The sequence below is a fragment of the Triturus cristatus genome, chromosome 1_2 (assembly GCF_964204655.1).
Source record: "Triturus cristatus chromosome 1_2, aTriCri1.1, whole genome shotgun sequence".
Classification (NCBI taxonomy): domain Eukaryota; kingdom Metazoa; phylum Chordata; class Amphibia; order Caudata; family Salamandridae; genus Triturus; species Triturus cristatus.
In genome coordinates this window covers 994,712,845-994,734,153 of record NC_140580.1, presented here as the reverse complement: position 1 = coordinate 994,734,153, position 21,309 = coordinate 994,712,845, and the positions used below count along the sequence as shown (strand labels likewise).

Below are 21,309 nucleotides of genomic sequence, written 5' to 3'. Positions count from 1 at the left end.
TTCCCTCCATGGTCTGTGTGTATGCCACCATAGTCTCATTGTTGCTCTCCATGGTGTGTCTTGTTTCTAGTGCCCATCCTGCCTGACCTCCATGGTCATCTTGCTGCTCCTGCTCTGCCCCCTTGCCCCCAACCCTCTGTTTCCATGTGCAGACCCCTATTCCCTCCCTCCTGGCTTGTCTGTTCCATTGTAATGCCCCTGATCCGTCCCTCCTGCCCTTTATGGTCTGTTATGCTGCAGCTTTCTCTCCTGTCTGTCCATTATGGTCAGCTAGCTACCATTGCCTCTTTCCCCTCTGTTCTCTGTTCTCCATGTGCATGGTCCTGTTCCCTCCCTATTGCTTTCTATGGATTGTTGTGCTGCACTCCCGTCCCGCATGCGCTGTGTGGTGTATTGTGCTGCTGCAAACCCTGTTGCCTGCCCTGTAGGGTCAGTTTGGTGCACCTCTCCATGTCCCTCCTGTCCTCTATTATCCGAGTCCATGTCCCTACCGCAATTCCTCCTGCCTACCATGATCCAATGTACCATACTTGCGAACATTTTGAACTTGGTAAGAGGGAGATTTTGAAAAAAAAACTGGGGTATTGATTTTCCCCTTTGAGTTACATTGAAAAAGAGGAGATTGTAGACAGGAGACAGATCAAATAAAGCCCATTTGAGCTTAAAAACATTGGACGTTTCCTGGCTGAAACGGGTCTGTTGGCATGTATGGTTGTACTACCACTGCCTCTTCCTTTCGCCCACAATGGTCTATTATATTGCCACAGCCTCTCTTGCCAGTCCTGTATTGTTGGTTTGTTGCCCCTGCCCCCCTTTCCACTGCCCTCCATAGTCTGTTGTGCTGCCACTGTCTTTCCTGCCTGCCCAGTGTGGTCAAATTGTTGCCTCTGCACTCTCCTACCTGCCTTCAATTTTCAGAGTCCGTGCCCCTGGCCTCTGCCTCTCAACAGTATCCCAATGAACAACTAGATTGCTAACATTCTATATTTATTACAAAAGTGTGGAACGCCTGACGTCATCTTGATGTAATCAAAACTGTAATACCTAGAGTATTTCCTTTAGAAAATACATATATGAGAGGGTCTTATTTGCATCAAAAGTATGGTTAGTGCTCTAAAAAACTAAAATGAGGACATATTTTCTGAGTTTTCAAATAGCGACAAAGAACTTTTAAATTATTTGTTATCTTTATGTTTTTTTATCCAGTTGACCACTTGATTAAATGTTGCACCTAGGGGAGAGGATATGGTGTTACTTCCAGAGCTGCAGACTTTGCAACTGGGGAACCAGGTTGGAGTTTCTGCTTCAGCTCAACATTCTGTGATTCTGGTCAAATCACTTAATCTCCCCATGTCTACAACCAAAATGAATTTGATCGTGTGTGATGTAAACAATGCTCATGTAAAGCACTCCAATACCTAACAAGTCTGCACTATATAAAACTGCAAATACACAAAAGAAAAAGTGTTTTGAACACTTCTGTCATTGGGCTACATGTGGGCTACACCTGGGTGATATTTGTGCTGCATTTGGGCTCTTTTGTCTCTGGTGGCCATCTTGGGAGATTTATTTGTTATGAAGTTTCCTAATTTCCTCATTTACTGCAGTCTCCTCAGCAGGAAATGCTTTTAGTTTTTTACTTTGATTCCATCAAGAAGGTATTCAGATATGTCACACATTTGCCATAAATTCAGAATGTTAGCACTCTAGTTGCTCATTAGATCACTGTAGTAAAGCTACTGCTCACCACGGAAGTCTGCTGCTGGTATTAAAAGTGCATGTTTCAGTCGGCATATCAGAATTTTTTAATGAAATAAAAGAGGATTTGAGAAGTCACTCAAAATGGGCCCTAATTTTTCTTTCTTCAGCACTAATCATAATTTCTATGGCAAAATGAACCCCCTCGTTGTGTTCCTTTTTAAATTAAATGTTTTAAGTGTTACCAGTTTATTCCCATCAAGATGGCTTCAGGTGTGCCATACTTTTGTCATAAGTAAGACAGTAAGCGCTCTAGTTGTTCTTAAGAACACTCTGGGACATTCTGTCATTGGGCTATACTTGTGCTAAATCTGGGTGATATTTGGGCTACATTTGGGCTCTTTTGTCTCTGGTGGCCATCTTGGGAGATTTACTTGTTATGAAGTTTCCTAATTTCCTCAATTACTGCAGTCTCCTCAGTGGGAATACTTTCAGTTTTTTATTTTGGTTCCATCAAGAAGGCATTCAGATGGGTCACACATTTGCCATACATTCTGAATGTTAGCACTCTAGTTGCTCATTAGATCACTGTAGTAAAACTACTGCTCACCAGGGAAGTCTGCTGCTGGTATTCAAAGTGCTTGTTTCAGTCTGCATGTCAGAATTTGTTTATGAAATAGAAGAGGATTTGAGAAGTCAAAATGTGCCCTAATTTTTCTTTCTGCAGAACTAATCATAATTTCTATGGCAAAATGAACCCCCTCATTTTGTTCCTTTGTAAATTAAATGTTTTAATTGTTACCACTTTATTCCAATCAAGATGGCTTCAGGTGTGCCATACTTTTGTCATAAGTAAGACTGTTAGCGCTCTAGATGTTCGTTAGAACACTCTGGGACATTCTGTCATTGGGCTATACTTGGGCTACATCTGGGTGATATTTGGGCTACATTTGGGCTCTTTTGTCTCTGGTGGCCATTTTGGGAGACTTATTTGTTATGATGTTTCCTAATTTCCTCATTTACTACAGTCTCCTCAGTAGGAAATACTTTTTTTACTTTGATTCCATCAAGAAGGCATTCAGATGTGTCACACATTTGCCATAAATTCAGAATGTTAGCACTCTAGTTGCTCATTAGATCACTGTAGTAAAGCTACTGCTCACCAGGGAAGTCTGCTGCTGGTATTCAAAGTGCATGTTTCAGTCTGCATGTCATAATTTTTTAAAGAAATAGAAGAGGACTTAAGAAATCACTCAAAATGTGCCCTCATGTTTCTTTCTGCGGCACTAATCATACTTTCTATGGCAAAATGAACCCCCTCATTTTGTTCCTTTTTAAATTAAATGTTTTAAGATTTACCACTGTATTCCAACCAAGATGGCTTCAGGTGTGCCATACGTTTGACATAAGTATGACTGTTAGCGCTCTAGTTGTTCTTTGGAACACTCTGGGAAGCTGCAGTAGAACACAAAGGAATCAACTGACAGTCTCTGCCCTTGTTGGATGTACATGTTTTACTGAGAATGTCAGACTTCATTCTCACATGACTGAGAAAGATAATGTGAATTTACAGAAAATATGCTCTCAGTTTAGCTTATAGATCACCTTCCAAACCTCTGTGGGAAAAGCATGAGAAAATAGTTCTCTCTCAAACATGATTCATGATATCACAGCAGAAGGCTTTTTCACATGGTAAAATCACCTTAGAACACACCACAATTCCTAAAATGAGTATGGTACCATCAACAAATGATTTAACATGTAACTAAAGTCTTAAAACCTTCTATTAACTGCAATGCTTTTTAATGAGGTGCTATCATGTATATTGGACCCAAGATGGCTGCCAACACTTCTTGGATGAAGTGCTGACAGCAAATCAGATCTCACGATGAGGTGTGGTTAGGCTCCGCCCAGTTATATATGTGATTTTACTTTTGATTTTCTCAGGAACTACTGAACGGATTTACATTATTTAAGCAAAAGGCACGAGTCTGAACTGAGGACTACCTCTTTGCCAAATTTGGTGTAATTCCGTTCAGCACTTTGGGCTGTATCTGCGTCAACAGGTCCTCTGGGAAAATGCATGGGGAAAACGCGTTTTGGGACCCCCCTTTTTTCTCGGCCCCCGCTTGACGAATCACCGTGAAATTTTCAGGATAGGAGCGGACCGGAGCTGGGCAAAAGTTTGGAATATTTCGCGAAGATTCATCAATCGACGCCAACGTTATTCCAAATAGAATGTTGTGGGTTGCCTATGGAAACTAGGTCCTAACTATAACTACCTACTGGCGACTGCCAGTAGGATGGATATATATATATATATATATATATATATCACATTATCCCTCAAAGTGCCCAAGCATGTGGGGGCGCACTCACGGCAACTTGCACCAGCCAGTTCCTCCCAAACAGGCATCACCATTGGCATCGTTAAAAGGACATGACCACGCCAAACTTCTCTTGCAAGCAAACTTTAATGTAGACCTGACGTGTTTCAAAGCATTCGCTTCTTCCTCAGAGGTCACAATTCAAACAGTCACAGGGAGCTCCGATGCAAACTCCGCCTTAAGTAGGACGCGCTGAGTGCGCGCTTTGCATTCTGGAACATGTAGTCAATCGGAGCATTTTGTACCTATAGTAGGTCCTGTGCAGCTGTTCCTATTACATTCATTATCTTACCCTGAGTGGGCCCCAGAGAAATTTCCATAGTCTCGTTTAGTCCCAAGTTGTCGTACCGCATGCTCGATTGGAAAAGTTCCGATCAGCGGCCTCCTTTTTTCCGGACGTTGCTGCCCCCCCACGGCAGGACTGCCGTGTGTAAAATTATCCCTCAAAGTGCCCAAGCATGTGGGGGCGCACTCACGGCAACTTGCACCAGCCGGTTACTCCCAAACAGGCATCACCATCGGCATCGTTAAAAGGACATGACCATGCCAAACTTCTCTTGCAAGCAAACTTTAATGTAGACCTGACGCGTTTCAAAGCATTCGCTTCTTCCTCAGAGGTCACAATTCAAACAGTCACAGGGAGCTCCGATGCAAACTCCACCTGTAGTATGTATATATATATATATATATATATATATATATATATATATATATATATATATATATTACCTACTGGCGGTCGCCAGTAGGTAGTTATAGTTAGGACCACGTTTCCATAGGAAAACCTCAACATTCTATTTTGAATAACTTTGGCGCCGGTCGACGAATCCTCGCGCATTTCTCAAAATAGGTGGGGCGCTACGCTCCGCTCCTACCCTGAAAGTCTCGGGGGGATTCGTCAAGCGGGGGCTGAGATAAAAGGGGGGTCCCAAAACGCGTTTTTCCCATGCATTTTTCCATAGGACCTTTAGAACGAGCTACAGCCCGAACGGCTGAACAGAATTACTAGAAATTTGGCAGAGAGGTAGTCCCTAGGTTAAGGAAGTGCCTTTTGTAGGTTTGGTGTAAATCTGTTCAGTAGATTCTGAGAAAATAGCCTTTAAATCAATATATATATCTGAGCCCGCTTACGGTACGCTTACCGTACGCTTACCGTACGCTTACCGTAAGCTTACGGTGGCGTGCGCGAGCGCGATTCTGATTGGCTCTTAGATCTTAGTAAACATTCGAATCGGCCGAAACCAGGAAGCGGCGTCCGCCATTTTGTCTCTCGCACTGAGTGTTGTTTATCAAACATGATGGCCAAAAACATGTTACGGGGCTGTTTTGACAACTCCCTCCCACATAGTCATGTTGAGGGAGTCCCCAAACATCCCCCAAGAGCAAAAACGGTTTTATTTTTTTTTCGGCAATTTCGCGGGGTACGCTTACCGTACGCTTACCGTACGCTTACCGTACGCTTACGGTAAAAAAATAAAAATAAAAAAAACACTATCCACACTTACCCCACCCCCTGTGCTTTTGGTGGCCGCAGGCCACCAAATGTGCAGGGCTTATTAATAGAGAAAAAAAACGTAATTTTGGCAACATGAAATTATAAAATCGAAATAAAAAAAACACTATCCACATTGACCTCACCCTCTGTGCTTTTGGTGGCCGAAGGCCACCAAATGTACAGGGCTTATTAAAGTTGATAAAAACCGTGCACGGAACGAACTGCGTTAAGTGGGCGCGCACGCCACAAATGGCGTAAAGTAACTTAGCATTTAAAAAACCGTACAAATTCACTGAAAAAACCATAGGTTTCACACACGTTATAGTTAGGAAATAGCATTTAAAAAACCTTGCTAATTCACTGAAAAAACCATAGGTTTCACACATGTTATAGTTAGCTGGACATTTTACTGATAAAAAACCAATGAAATTCCCCCGTTATAGTTACTGTAGGCAACTATAACTCACGCGACCGTAATCCTCTGCTGATGACATATGTGTCTTTATGAAAAAAAAATATTTGTAATATATGTAAAGCTAAAATTTAATGGAAGAAGATATGGGCAAATAAGTGTCTAAATACAGTATTAGCATCAGCAGAGGATTGCGGTCGCGTGAGTTATAGTTGCCTACAGTAACTATAACGGGGGAATTTCATTGGTTTTTTATCAGTAAAATGTCCAGCTAACTATAACATGTGTGAAACCTATGGTTTTTTCAGTGAATATATATATATATATATATATATATATATATATATATATATATATATATATATATATATATATATATATATATATATATATATATATATATATATATATTCACTGAAAAAACCATAGGTTTCACACACGTTATAGTTAGGAATTAGCATTTAAAAAACCTTGCAAATTCACTGAAAAAACCATAGGTTTCACACATGTTATAGTTAGCTGGACATTTTACTGATAAAAAACCAATGAAATTCCCCCGTTATAGTTAGTGCAGGCAACTATAACTCACGCGACCGCAATACTCTGCTGATGCTAATACTGTATTTAGACACTTATTTGCCCATGTCTTCTTCCATTAATTTTTAGCTATACATATATTACAAATATTTTTTTTTCATAAAGACACATATGTCATCAGCAGAAGATTGCGGTCGCGTGAGTTATAGTTGCCTGCACTAACTATAACGGGGGAATTTCATTGGTTTTTTATCAGTAAAATGTCCAGCTAACTATAACATGTGTGAAACCTATGGTTTTTTCAGTGAATTTGCAAGGTTTTTTAAATGCTAATTCCCAACTATAACGTGTGTGAAACCTATGGTTTTTTCAGTGAATTTGTACGGTTTTTTAAATGCTAAGTTACTTTACGCCATTCGTGGCGTTGCGCGCCCACAGTGAGCACGCGGTGCGCTTCGCGCACCGCGCGCCTACTTTACGCAGTTAGTGCCGTGCACACACCGTGGTCACGCGGTGCGCTGCGCGCACCGCGTGCCCACATTATGCGGGATGGGCCATGTACGCACGATGCGCTTCGCGCACCGTGCGCACATGGGGGACATATTATGCGCATCTTTTTGAAATGTATTCTTTGTTAATTTTATTGTTGTTATATGCCATGCACAAATGGTGCCCTTTGGGCACCATTTGCACACGGGGTGGCACCGTGCGCACATGGGGGACATATTATGCGCATCTTTTTGAAATGTATTCTTTGTTAATTTGATATGTGTAATATGCCATGCACAAATGGTGCCCTTCGGGCACCATTTGCACACGGGGTGGGGAGAATGTGGATAATTTATTTTTTTTATAATTTTTACCGTATTTTTTTTTTTTGGGCTTGAGGGTTGTTTGGGGACCCCTATATCAATGCTGGGTGGTTAGGATGTGACGAAACTGCCTCTTTAGCCATTTTTTGGCTTCATTTTTGCTGCCCAACTCAGAGAGCGAGAGAGAAAATGGCGGCCGCCGCTTCCTGGTTTCGACCGATTCGAATGTTTACTAAGATCTAAGAGCCAATCAGAATCGCGCTCGCGCACGCCACCGTACGCGTACGGTAAGCGCACCGTAAGCTGGCTCAGATATATATATTGATTTAAAGGCTATTTTCTCAGAATCTACTGAACAGATTTACACCAAACCTACAAAAGGCACTTCCTTGACCTGAGGACTACCTCTCTGCCAAATTTCAAGTAATTCTGTTCAGCCGTTCGGGCTGTAGCTGTGTCTAAAGGTCCTATGGAAAAATGCATGGGAAAAACGCGTTTTGGGACCCCCCTTTTACCTCAGCCCCCGCTTGACGAATCCCCCCGAGACTTTCAGGGTAGGAGCGGAGCGTAGCGCCCCACCTATTTTGAAAAATTCGCGAGGATTCGTCAACCGGCGCCAAAGTTATTCAAAATAGAATGTTGCGGATTTCCTATGGAAACATGGTCCTAACTATAACTACCTACTGGCGACCGCCAGTAGGTAATATATTTTCTCGAGCCCGCAGTGGCCCACCCAAATAAAAATTCCTGGAGCCGGGCCTGACTGTAGATGTCAGGAATGAAAGTGTCGATGTTATGAGGAGGAAGGATCCGCAAGTCAGGAGTGTGAGGGGAGGAATTTTCGACAAGAAGCAAATCGGCGTGCAACTCCGTGTGTTACCCTCATTAGGCAAGCTGCCCTAGCAAGGCATGCAGGACTGCATCTGTAGAAAAGAATGTACTAGGCCCGAGTGTAGCTATCAGAATAGGTCAACGGTTAGCGCGGCACTAGCTACATTATGGTCTGGCATGTGTTGCATTGCAAGAAATAAATACAAAATACAGACACCACGAGTGCGGCTTACCTGGAAGTTCTCGTTTCCTGTAAGGCGTGCGAGCTCCCTGAATTCGAGCTGGATGCTGGTCACTTCCGCCACAGTGCTGTCCGAAGTCCAGCGAGGAGGGTGGGCAGTCCCACGGCCAATGTTTACATCCGAGTAGGGGATTTTGGATGGGGTGTTAAATGCAGGCATCAGACGGTTCCCAATATCTATCTAAGAAAGCAACCACCAAGGATTTGTAAAGACGAAGATCATAATACTGAACATGCAATACTAAAAGTAAAACAGAGGCAATTACTTCTAACCTTATGTAACGTCTTACCAAAGACAACCAAAATGTTACTTACTTGTTATTCTAGGGCAGTTTAGACCACACCCCATAATAAACGTACGATTCAAGGGAAGTAGATCTGGAACACAGGCACAGGAGTCCAAGCAGTCCCTCTGAGGTGGATTAGGATTAATGAAGGCAGAAAAAGCATCTCCTGTGAATAAATCATAAGGACAGACATCCTCTCTTGCTGACCAGACAAAACTGAGCATTGGGAAGAGGGAGTCTTCAGTTTGAATGTGTTATTTACCAGTTATAAATAACTGATATACTCCTATATATTTATTCATAAGTGACAATCTTGCCAACTAATATCTGCTGCCAGAAACCGGATCAAAGCAAACGGGCCACATACACATTGAGGGTTCTCAAATGCATGCAAGGTCCCACTCAAATGAAGACTTCAGCTCTTGATGCCCCAAACAGATAGGCTGGGATTCTACTAGTGTGAAGTTGTTCAGATTGAATGGTATATCCTTCTAAGAGACTGGGCTTGCAACCAACGGTAAAGAAAGTACTACATTCATGAGGTAAAGGCAAGTTAGAGAAATGATTGCCAGATTTCTATGAGAATCTTATGGACTGGAATGTTCATTTGCATATTTCTTATATACAACAAAAAAAGTTACACTTGAAAAGTATGTTCCAGCACAACTGTCATCGGTTTTCTTAGAATCAACTGCTACTACTACAGGAGAAAATTATGCTGCAACCACAAGCACTTTAGCACTATTTTGAAGGTTGTCACAGGAAGACAACCCTCTGATGAGAAGATTGAGTTCCAGGCCTAATCTGCACTATTGGGCAACATACTTTAGATTTTCTTTATTTTTTAGATGCTGGGGCTTCCAGGAGAAGAGTTTTTGAACCCCGCAGACAACATTGATTGCCCAAGATTGGCCCTTTGGTCCGTGGAAATATAGATATTAAAGAAAATTGCATCAGCTGTATTAGGATGGGCTAGCACTCTAGTAGTAAACAATGATTTCACATCAGGCTCTCTAGTTATATTTTTTTCAAAGTTTCATATGATAAAAATATTCTGATTTGGAGTGATCCACTTTCAGAGAAGGAATATGCTACTTATCAGTATGCATCTGTTCTCGGCATGTAGAGCTGCAGATCTACACACTTTTGCATAGATCGCCATCTGGTGTTGGGCCCGGTTGTTTGCAGTTTGTTTTTCCTCTTGGAAAATCTTTGGAAGTCACGAGGTCGGTGACTCCTCCCTTGGATCGTATTGCGCATGGGCTTCGGCTCCATCCTCAGATTGTTTTTCGCCAACAGGGAAAGATGGAGCGTAGTAATAACAGTGAAGAAACCCATGTGTGTTGTATCTAAATAATATAGACTGGAACAGATACAGGTAGCCGGGTGGGCGTGTGTAGATCTGCATCTCTACATGCCAAGAACAGATGCATACTGGTAAGTAGCATATTCCGTTTGAGGCATATGAGCTGCAGATTACACACTTTTGCATAGACTATATAGCAGTTCCCAACCCTAGCGGCGACCACCGGTATCTGTTGCAGTGGTTTGAAATAGTGTTTTTAGTACAGCCTGGCCCACACTAGCTTGTTGCTTGGTTTGCACATCTACACAGTAATGTTTAGTTAAAGTGTGCGGTGTTGACCATGTAGCTGCTTTGCAGATATCATCTAATGGGATGTTACCTAGAAAAGCCATAGAAGCCCCTATCTTTCTTGTAGAGTGGGCTTTAGGGGAAACAGATTGCGTGCGTTTTGCTTTGTGGTAGCAAATTTGTATGCATTTTACAATCCACCTAGCTATCCCTGATTTAGAGATGGGGTTGCCTTTATGTGGTGGAGAGAAGGAGACAAACAGTTGTTTTGTCTTTCTGAAAGGTTGTGTTCTCTGGATATAGTAAAGTAAGGCTCTTTTAACATCCAGTGTGTGTAGAGCCCTTTCTGCAACAGTTTGAGGTTGCGAGAAAAAACCCGGTAATTCTACCGATTGATTTAGATGAAAGGGTGAAATGACTTTGGGTAGGAATTTTGGGTTGGTACGGAGGACAACCTTGTTCGGGTGCATTTGGAGAAAAGGTTCTTGTATAGTAAGTGCTTGTAGCTCACTGACCCTTCTAAGGGAAGTGATGGCTACAAGGAAAGCTGTTTTCCATGTGAGAAATTGCAGTTCGCATTTATGCAAAGGTTCGAAAGGCGGTCCCATGTGAGAACTATATTTAAATTCCACACAGGTGAGGGTGGTATTCTGGGGGGAATTATCCGTTTGAGGCCTTCCATGAAGGCTTTAATGGCAGGCACTCTGAAAAGTGATAGGTGCTGTCTGTTTTTTAGGTAAGCGGCAATTCCTGCGAGGTGTAGCCGAATGGATGTATATGCTAGGTTACACCTTTGTAGAAGTAGCATATGATGTGCTGTATAGATGCGTCTAGAGGGTTGATTGTGTTGTTATGGCAATAAACAACAAATCTTTTCGACTTGGCAGCATAGCAGGCTCTAGTGGTAGGATGTCTAGCTTCTCTGACGACGTTCATACAGTCGGGAGGAAGGTTAAGGTATCCGAATTCTAGGATCTCAGGAGCCAGATCGCAAGATTGAGCTGAGCTGGGTCCGGGTGTCTGATCTCTCCATGGTTCTGGGTTAGGAGGCATGGTGAGAGGTGTAACTTTTGGTGTGGCACTACCGAGAATTCCAGCAGCGTGGTGTACCACGGTTGTCTGGCCCATGTTGGAGCTACTAGAATCAGTGTGAGGGAGTGCTGCTGTAGCTTTCGCACCACTAATGGAATTAGTGGGAGAGGTGGAAAGGCGTACGCAAATTTGCCTGACCAGTTCATCCATATCGCATTGCCTTTGGACAATGGGTGTGGGTATCTGGCGGCGAAGCTTGGGCATTTTTTGTTTTCGTGGGTGGCGAATAGGTCTATCTGTGGATGCCCCCACATCTAAAAGAACGGGTGAAGAACCTGCGGGTGAAGTTCCCACTCGTGGATTTGCTGCGTCTGTCTGCTGAGCAGATCTGCCATAGTGTTTTGGACTCCTGGGACATGTTGGGCTAGCAGAAAGATTTTGTGTGGAATTGCCCATCTCCATATGCTCTGTGCTAGTTGAAAGAGCTGTGGAGAGTGTGTGCCGCCTTGTTTTTGAATGTAGTACATGGCCGTCATGTTGTCTGTGCGAATAAGGACTGCCTTGCCTAAAATGTGTGTCTGAAAGGATTTTAGGGCTAGAAAGAGTAACTCCAGATGGTTGATATGGAGTAACTTTTGTTGCGGCGTCCATGTGCCCTGCACTGTGAGGTGTGGTAGATGAGCTCCCCAGCCGGAGAGCGATGCGTCTGTTAGGATTATTTGTGGAACCGGGTCCAGGAACGGTCGACCTCTGGAAAGATTTGTGGTGCTCCACCACTGCAGAGAGCGATGGGTGCGACCGTCTACCAACACTAGATCTGTCAGTTGCCCCTGGGCCTGGTTCCATTGGCGCGCTAAGCACTCTTGGAGTGGACGCATCTGGAGTCTTGCATGAGGCACTATGAAAAAGCAAGAGGCCATCATCCCTATCAGTTGCATAAACACTCTTGCTGGGAGAGAGTGTTGAGGTATGAATCTTTGACGCAAAGCCTGAATGCTTGCAATCCTGGCAGGATTGGGGTAGGCTATGGCTTTTGAGGTGTCTATGGTGGCACCGAGGTATTGCTTTGTGTGGGATGGTATTAGCTGGGACTTTTGGTGGTTGACTGTGAAGCTTAGCTGGTGAAGTAGTTGGATTGTAGTGGCGGTGTGATGTACACATTGGTTGTAGGACGTGGCTTTTATTAGCCAATCGTCCAAATATGGGAAGACGTGAATGTGCTGTCTTCTGTGTTGTGCCGCCACTACCGCTAGGCACTTGGTGAATACCCGTGGTGCTGTTGTGACTCCGAATGGGAGCACCTTGAACTGGTAGTGTTGCCCGTCCACTACAAATCTGAGGTACTTTCTGTGAGCATGGTGTACCGGAATGTGAAAGTTTGCGTCTTTCAAGTCCAGTGTGGTGGACTAGATGTCAATTCTAGGCAGTACCCCGAACGAATAATTTGAGGCACCCATCTGTCTGATGTGATGGACTCCCAGACGTGAAGGAAATTTTGTAGCCTGCCCCCGACCGGAGTGGGATGTTCTGGAGGGAGCAGGGGGAAGTCACTGGGTGGGCGGTGTGGCAGAGCGGGCGGTATTTGTTTTGTCTCTGCCTTTATTGTTATTGCCTCTAAAGCCGCCTCTTTGATAACCCCTTGTGAAGGTGGATTGAGCAGGGGATTTGTAGGAAGTGGACGCGCTAGCTGAGGAGTAAGCTCTGCCCGTGCCCCGAAAGGAAGAGCGGCGAAAGGAGCGCCTAGGAGGGTGTGACTGCAGGGCTCCCATAGATTTAGCCGTGTCTGTGTCCTTCTTCATCTTCGAGGGCCTCATCTACCTTTGGACCGAATAGATGTTCTTGATCAAATGGATGATTTAATATGGAGGCTTGTACCTCAGGCTTAAAGCCTGAAACTCTCAGCCAAGCATGACGACGGAGGAGGAGGACGCTAGTGTTAATGGCCCTGGAGGCTGTGTCTGCTGAGTCTAAGGCACAGCGTATAGAGGTGTTAGTTATGGTCTTACCCTCTTGAATTAATTCATTGGCCCTATTTCTGTATTTTTCTGGGAGATGGTGCATGATGGTTTCTAGTTCATCATAATGTGCTCTGTCGTATCTGGCCAATAGCGCTCGAGTGTTGGCGATACGCCATATATTGGCTGCCTGTGACGCAGTGTGCTTTCCTGACGCGTCTAGTAGCTTTGACTCTTTGTCAGGTGGTGGTGCTTCGCCTGACGCCTGGGAGTTTGACCTCTTCCGTGCAGTGGATACCACTAGGGAATCCAGTGGCGCTGGACCTTTGATGTAGGCAGGATCTGTGGGGGCAGCTTTATACTTCTTCTCTATGCATGAGTTAATGACCCTAGCCCTGACTGGGTCTTTAAAAACCTCTGGCGCATGTTTTATTACCCCTTTGAGCATAGGTAGTATAGAAGTAGACCTATGTGCGGTATCAAAGGTGTCGGAGGAGGAAATCTTCCTCTACCGGGTCAGTGTGTAGCTCTACCCCGTGATAATGTGCCGCCCTCTGAAGTAGGTGGTGAAAACCTAATGAGTCTTCTGGTGGAGATGGCCTGGATGGATAAAGGTAATCTTGTGGGACATCTGGAATGTCTGGATTATTATAATTGTCCCATGGGTCTGGCGATCCTGTAGGGGTGGGGTCTTGTGGCACATCCCCTGGATCGTAGTATGGGTCCCCCTTATCATCATGGTCTGGAAACGGGGTCGGAGAGCGATGAGGCAGGGGTGGAGAAGGCGGAGGGGGCGTAGGTGCAGAGGGTGGAGGAGGTGGGGAAGGCACTCTGAAAGGGGAGGTAGCACAGTCTTTCCTCTTTGGAGGCGGAGGCGGAGCTGGTTTGTCTAAATGTCTCTTTTTAGAAGAAAGTGCCAAATGTCCAGTTTTTGGATCCTTGGTAAGTGTCTTTTGCAAAGGATCCGGTGTAAACAGTTCTTGAGACAATGGTTGTTCGGTCGGCGCCGAAGGTTTCGGGGCCAATGGCTTTTTAGGCTTGCCCGTGCCGTGCTTTTTTGATACCTCCGATTTTTGGGTCGGCGCCGAGGCAGGCTTCGGCGCGGGAGTGTCGGTGCCGAGGGCCTTATGATGTTTGGTCGGTACCGAGAGACTGGGTTTCGACACCGAGGGCTTTGGTGCGGAGCTCGGTGCTGAGGTAGAGGCCGGTCTCTTTTTCGGTGCCGAAGTGTGTTTATCGGCACCGCTGGCAGGCTGGCTCGAGCCCGAGCCACCGGAAGGCTTATTAGGCTTATTCACCGGGCCCGAAGGTGGGGTGTTCGAAGCAGTGTCTTTGGTCTTGCCTAGGCCCGGAGGCGAAGGCGTGACCGTAGCCTTTTTGGGTGTCGGCGCGGGTGTGGGATGGGGTATTTTACTCACGACCCTCTGCGCCGGGGTGATGTCCTCCACATCCGAGTCGTCGGCTTCGGAAGCACTGACGAGGTCCTCTTCGGTGTGCTGCTGTCCCGGAGCTTCGATGTCGTCCCCGAAGATGTCGACAGGAACGGAGGTCGAGGAGTGCGCCATGTTTCGTCTGGCCCTTCGATCTCAAATAGTCTTTTTGGCTCTGTAAGACTTGCAGGCGGGACAGTCTCGAGCCTCGTGTTCCGGGGAGAGGCAGAGGTTGCACACCTCATAAAGATCGGTGTGGGGGAATTTGGACCCACATCGAGGGCACTTCTTGAATGGAGTTCTTTCCATCAGCCGGGACCGGAGCTTGGATAGGCCCGAAGGCCGCCGTCGACTCCTGGAATCGAAGGTGTGGCGAAGAGAAGGTGATTGAGGAGGTCAGGATCTGAACAATACCGCGATGAGCGAGGATTCTGCTTCGATCGTCGAACTGGAAAAGTTCGGAACCGGAGCGCAAAGTATTACATCCGAGCCCGATGGCGGAAAAAAACAATCTGAGGATGGAGCCGAAGCCCATGCGCAATACGATCCAAGGGAGGAGTCACCGACCTCGTGACTTCCAAAGACTTTCCAAGAGGAGAAACAAACTGCAAACATCCGGGCCCAACACCAGATGGCGATCTATGCAAAAGTGTGTAATCTGCAGCTCATATGCCTCGAACCTATAGTTTTGATGTTCTTTCTCTCTTAGAAGCTGGGGCTTCTTGCAGAAGAATGCCTGAACTCTGGGTGGAGTGCTGACCACCTGAGATGGTCAAGTGCAACAGATAGTTCACCATGTACAACTTTAAGAAATATTCTTACTTCTGTGGGAGCCCCTTAAGTCTGATTACGAAAGGTGTGTTGTGATATGATGATTTTCTCTAGACACAATGGCCAATCTGTAAGTAGTGTGAATAGCACAACTATAAGCGGGTCATGATGAAGCATGGCAGGGATTGGATACAGACAATTCCAGGAAACTAACAATGCGCATTCTGACAAGTAAGAGTGAATCCAGTCAAGAGTAGTACGGGAGATACCTACAGCAAGCAGAAAGTTCACAAGATTGTGTGATCTACCATAGTAAAAATAGAAGAAAGTTTGTTGTGTTCAGAGTTGTGAAGAAAACTAACATCTGGAAGAAAAGCAGTCTTCTTGAGGCAAACCTGACAAAATCCAGAACTGGAGAAGTTTGTTTAGGCTGTAGATGTAAAACAAATGTTTGGCCATTTTAGAGATAAAGAAGTAGAGAAATGTGGCATTGGTTAGATAAATTAGAGGGACCCAATGAAGTCTGTTTAAGAAAATGGAAAAACAGAAGCAGATTTTAAAGAGGCAGGGAAAACTTCAGACAAAAGTGAGGTATTAAATAGGCGAACAGGTTAAGGAATTAGATTCCACCATGGGAGAAGGTAGAAGAAAAAGAGCCTTCTCTGTAGAGCTTTTGCTCTACTCAGGAAAGTCAGAACTTCTGTCTCAGAAACGGGTAAAAGCTGAAAAGTTTGGAAAAAAGAAGAAGAAAGAAAAGATGAGGAAGAAGAGGATAGAGAAGCACGAACAAAAAGAAGCCAAAAACAGGAAGTACACATTTTTGCCCCCCCAGAGCTAGAGTTGCAAAGTCCAGAGGCGGCCGGCACGGCTCGCGGGTGACTAGGCAAGGGTGAGGAGTGGGGGGGGTGGGGGGGGGGGGGGTGGGGGGCTGGAAATAAACAAAAATAAATAAATACTTACCTTGACGACGGGTCCCGCGTCTCTGCTCCTGCTCTCCTCCGTCAGACTGGGAACAGAAAGTACAGCCAGGCTCCCCTGACCACCCAGGCTCCCGAGACCAATAACAACGTGATTGGTCTAAGCGCCGTGGTTCGGCACTCAGCCAGGTACTGGGGGCCTGGGCATGTTCTCCATGCAGGCTGTAATACAGCCTGCATGGAGAACAGGGAAAGTGCCGATGACTGTTTTGGGTGGCCCGAGAAGGCCTGCCAAACACTCATTACGCACTTAGGAGGTTTCTACCACTCCTCACCTGGTCTGTAGCCCCACCCCATCACGTACAGCTGCTGCAGCAGGAGGACAAAATAAAATGATAATAACATTACGTTATTATAATTTTATTTTTTCCTTTCTTTACTGCTTCAAGGAAGTGGGGCAACGCTCCTCCACCTTAGCAGAGGAGTCACCACTGGCAAAATCATCAGCACGTAGAACTGTAAGGCAGTCATAGGGACTACAAATGGTTAAGTGAAGTGCACAGATGTAATTTGTCATGATGTTTGACCAGTGACTGGAAAAAAGATTCTTACCCAGCTTTCTATCTGAACGTGTAGCAATCTTGAACAGGTAAATCCCGGGAGAAATAGTAAAGGGATTTATGCTTGCACTAAAAGGAATTGAAGTGACAAGAAGAGCAGCACAGACTAGATAGACCAGAGCAAGTCTGGACTTAGTAGGTTTGAAGAGTCTCAGAGGGGTACGTTAGGAAGTGTATTAGAAAGAAGAGTGGAAGCATCCTTTGAAGAGAGAGTTTAGAAATGAGCTACAGTGATTAAAGTAGAATGAGTACCTGAGACCAGATGAGATGGAGAAATATCAGATAGAATTTAACAAAAATTGAATGTGGGTTTAGAAGACCCCAAAGTACAAGAAGGAAAAGACCAAATGAATGATGTAGAAAAAAGGATCATACGGATCATGAGGAGAGTGTGTAAGATAACTAAATAGAAGAAATAGAGGAGGAGAAGAAGCTACAATAAGATTGAGAGTTCATCCATGACAGTGAGCAGGAGAAGGAAGAAGTGACAAATCAAAAGACAATGATTTCTAGAGAAGAAACATGGGAAATATTAGAAAGCTGTAAATTAAAATCTCCCAGGCTAAAAATAGGGATAGAGCAGGAAAGCAGGACAATCATCTCTAGAAAAAAGAATGAAACATAAGCATAATGAAGGATTAAAAGTACAAAACGAATAGGATGACAAATACAAAATAATGAAATTCAATGAAAAAAAAAACAGGAGGGAACATGATAGTAGAGGGAGTAGGAATCCAAAATGAATAATGAATCAGATCCCTACCCCCCATCCTCAAGCAAAAGACGTCTAGGGTGGGGCGATTGGAGTAAATATAGGAAGAAGTTCTCAAGGAAGCAGAGAGTAAACAAGTGTTTGTAATACATAAGAACTGTAGAATAATAGATACAAGTATCAATATTTGTGATATATATATATGAGGGGTGTGACCTAACAGAGCAAGGCAGAGGACATGCCCTGCTGAGGCCCATGAGGGTAACCACATCACCCTACATTATCTTGCAAGGCTGGCGGCTCCTAGCACTGTTCAAACTGCCCCTGGACTACTGCATCAATGACTCAAGTATGGTCATGTCTGATGGAGCTACTCTAAGGCTGGTGGTATGGAACTAAGCCTGTCATTTATGTGGGCTGCGGGAGGCACTGGTGGCCCTCAACATTTGAAGAGATACAGCACTGAGGCTGGGATTGCACAGTACCTGATATGCACACATTCAAAACCAGAGGTTGCCGCCTGTATAGAGCACAATTACTTAGGCTGTGGCTGGGCTGCTTTAAATAACAATGATCTATGATGTAACGGCTACTTCTCAATATGTATGAGAACTTGGGATTTTTAGGATGTTGACATGGAAATCACCTAAGTGAGTTTGGTTTCAAAACTCAGACACTCACTCATCCACCTATAGATTCTCCTCAGGTCGTCAAGCACTCAATTCAGAGATTTGTCTCTAACCTGCATGTTACTCATGCCTTAACTGTATATTCTGTAAGCAATAAAAGCTTGTACCAACCTGCCCTGTTGGATCTATTCTGCTGGGAATGAAAATTTGCACTTGATGCCTTCTGTGAGAGTAGGAAGCTTGCTTTGCTACTGCTTTAGAAATTGGGTTTCTGGTTGGCAAAGGCATGCACTCTGTCCAAGCGGAAACCACAATCCTACTCAGGGTAAGCTGGAGAGACACCCTCAATTACCTGTGCTCACCATCTGGTAGCTTGTCCCAGAGCAGCCAGGCTTAACTTAATAGGCAATTTGTAAGTTATTGGTGCAAAATGTACTACAGTAAAACAGTGAAAAAAAAACACACAATAATAATCCACACATAGTTAGATAAATAGAGCTTGATGCATTGAACAAAACAAGACCAAGAAGACAAAAACTCAATAAGTAGAACTGGAGTTAGGATTTTTGAAAGAATATCTTGGAATATATTGCTTAGAAACTTAAAGCACCAATTTAGGCTATCTGGTCGCGTTGGACTGGGTCAAATCTGAAAAGTCGACCGCGATGGAGAGCGACCCGGATACAGGAGCCATGCAGGCCCCACTGAAAACAGTACCTTCATGGAGGAAGCGTCAACATCGAGGATGTTGAGAAGTGGTCAGAGACGATGTGTCAGCGTCGATCCAAAGGATTGTAGGCGATGCGTCAGCTCTGTGTCGAACAGTTGGGTTATATGCTAGCGTCGAACCCTGGGTGATGAAGGTAATGAGTCTACGCCAAGCTGCCGGCGATGAGATGTCCTAGGAGCAGCTACGCGTCGGCGTCAAAGGAAATGTGTTGGTTCCGACCAGTGCAACGTCAAGACTGAGTGAATTTTGATACTGCAGCACATGAAAACGCACTTAGAAGGGTCGAGGACAGGATTTGCACCACTTGGCATGGTTGGACTAACAGATGGCAGAGTCCAGGTGCTGATTGGAAAGTTGCAGGCAGTCTGATGTCTCTGAGACTGCAGAACATGAGGCAAGCAGACAAGCCATTGGAGTCACTCTGGGTTTAAGAGGTGTAGGTCCAGTATTTCACACCCAGGCAGAGAAGGCAGCGGACAGGTCAGGCAAACAGTTCTTTCAGAGCAGCAATCCAGCAGAGTAGCAGTTCTTTAGCAGCACAGCAGTCCTTCCTCCTAGCAGAGTATCCACAGGTCCAAAGGTGTACTGATTTGTTGGGGTCAGAAGTCCAGTTGTTATACCCAATGGTGTCTTTGAAGTGGGGGAGACTTCAAAGAGTGGCTCTGAAGTGCACACAGGTCCTCGCTTTCCTGCCCTGGCTCCAGGCACATTTCAAGGGGGTATGCAGCTCTGTGTGGGGACAGGCACAGCCCTATTAAGGTGCACGTGTCGGCTCCTCCCTCCCATCCTGTCCAGGAACCCATCAAGATGTTAATGACTCATCAAGATGTTAATGGCCAATCAGGCACACTTCAGCTCCCTTTGGGTGTGACTCTCTAAAGGGAATGCACAAAGTCCATTAGTCACCCAACCAACACGTGTACTGGAGACAGGTAGAGGCACACAGGGGTTAAGACCATAAAAATGCCAGCTTTCTAAAAGTAAAAGACACACAATTGATGGAAGGAATGCAGAACAAATCAAAACATTCATCCCAGTCAAAAGATCTGGGTTAAATCCATCATTCTTTTGCTCACCATGCCACCCCAGTTTAGACCTGGCCATATGCAAATCAGTCTTGACCCTGTGCCTCATGGGAACAGTCCAGCCCGAACTGCAAAGCCAGGTCCTCCCTGGACCGGAAACAAGCATCCTAAGATCGGTTTCGGGGTTTCACCCCTCTTCAGCCAGGATAGCTTGGTTCCAGTGGCACAGTGAGTCCAGGACCCACGTCTGGGCATACCTGGCGCACTTAGGGCGAGAAAGCAAAAGACTCACAATTGATGGACGGAATGCAGAACAAATCAAAACATTCACCCCAGTCAAAAGTTCTGGGTTAAATCCATCATTCTTTGGTGGAGTGAGCTAAAGAATGATGATGGATTAAACCCAGATCAGTTGACTGGGGATGAGTGTTTGATTTGCTCAAACTCTCCGTCCATCATCCCCCTTTGGTATAGCTTTCTAAAAGTAGCACTCAAAGTTTTAATCCTAAATCCAACTTTACCATTAAAGAGGATATATCATTACAAGTAGTCCATGGGTACCACACATGACTATTCTACCCCTTCTCAATCATGAATTACACTTAATAAATGTATTATGGAATCCCCATTGTTAACCTATTAGAAAAACAGATCAGCAAAAAGTGATGTAAAACAGGAAAACAGTTTGGGGAAGACCACCCTAAGGCTGACAGTTCTAGCATACTGCTATCCTGTACCAATTCTTTGAAGAATCAACACTTGCACTGCTGCTGCCTGATTGGTTTGCGCCCTGTGAAGGGGAAAAACTTGCACTGCTGATGCCATACCTAGGTTTATCCTCTACAGGAGGAAAGCTTGCATTATTTCTGCTCACGGTGTACCTGTTCTGTGAAGAGGAGTGTTTCGACTGCTGAATGATGGTGCTTATGAAGAAAACAGGATATATAGAATGCACCTGCAAAGTATTCCCTATACACAGAGATTTTTCCACAATATTTGCTGTGAAACGCCTGTAGTCCTACGGAAGTTTCTATCCCAAAGGGGCACTATTCAAGCATCAAAACAGGTTGACGGAAAACAGAAGCAGAGTCTGTTGTCCCACCCTGTGTTTTTAATCTTGCGGCATGGAGACACTAGTCACACAATTTTGAAAGAGTTTAACAACGAGGAAACATAAATGATGAAATAAGAGAC

The 21,309-nt window shown here is 44.8% G+C and overlaps 1 protein-coding gene across 1 annotated transcript in view; it reads right to left on the bottom strand.

Annotated features, from left to right (window-relative positions):
* The window catches only part of MAN1B1 (mannosidase alpha class 1B member 1), a 313,998-nt gene that overhangs the window by 96,250 nt on the left and 196,439 nt on the right, over positions 1-21,309 (bottom strand). The window contains exon 8 of the mRNA XM_085611248.1: positions 8,406-8,594. Coding sequence (XP_085467374.1) covers positions 8,406-8,594 — 189 coding nt within the window. The remainder of the gene's footprint in view (positions 1-8,405; positions 8,595-21,309) is intronic.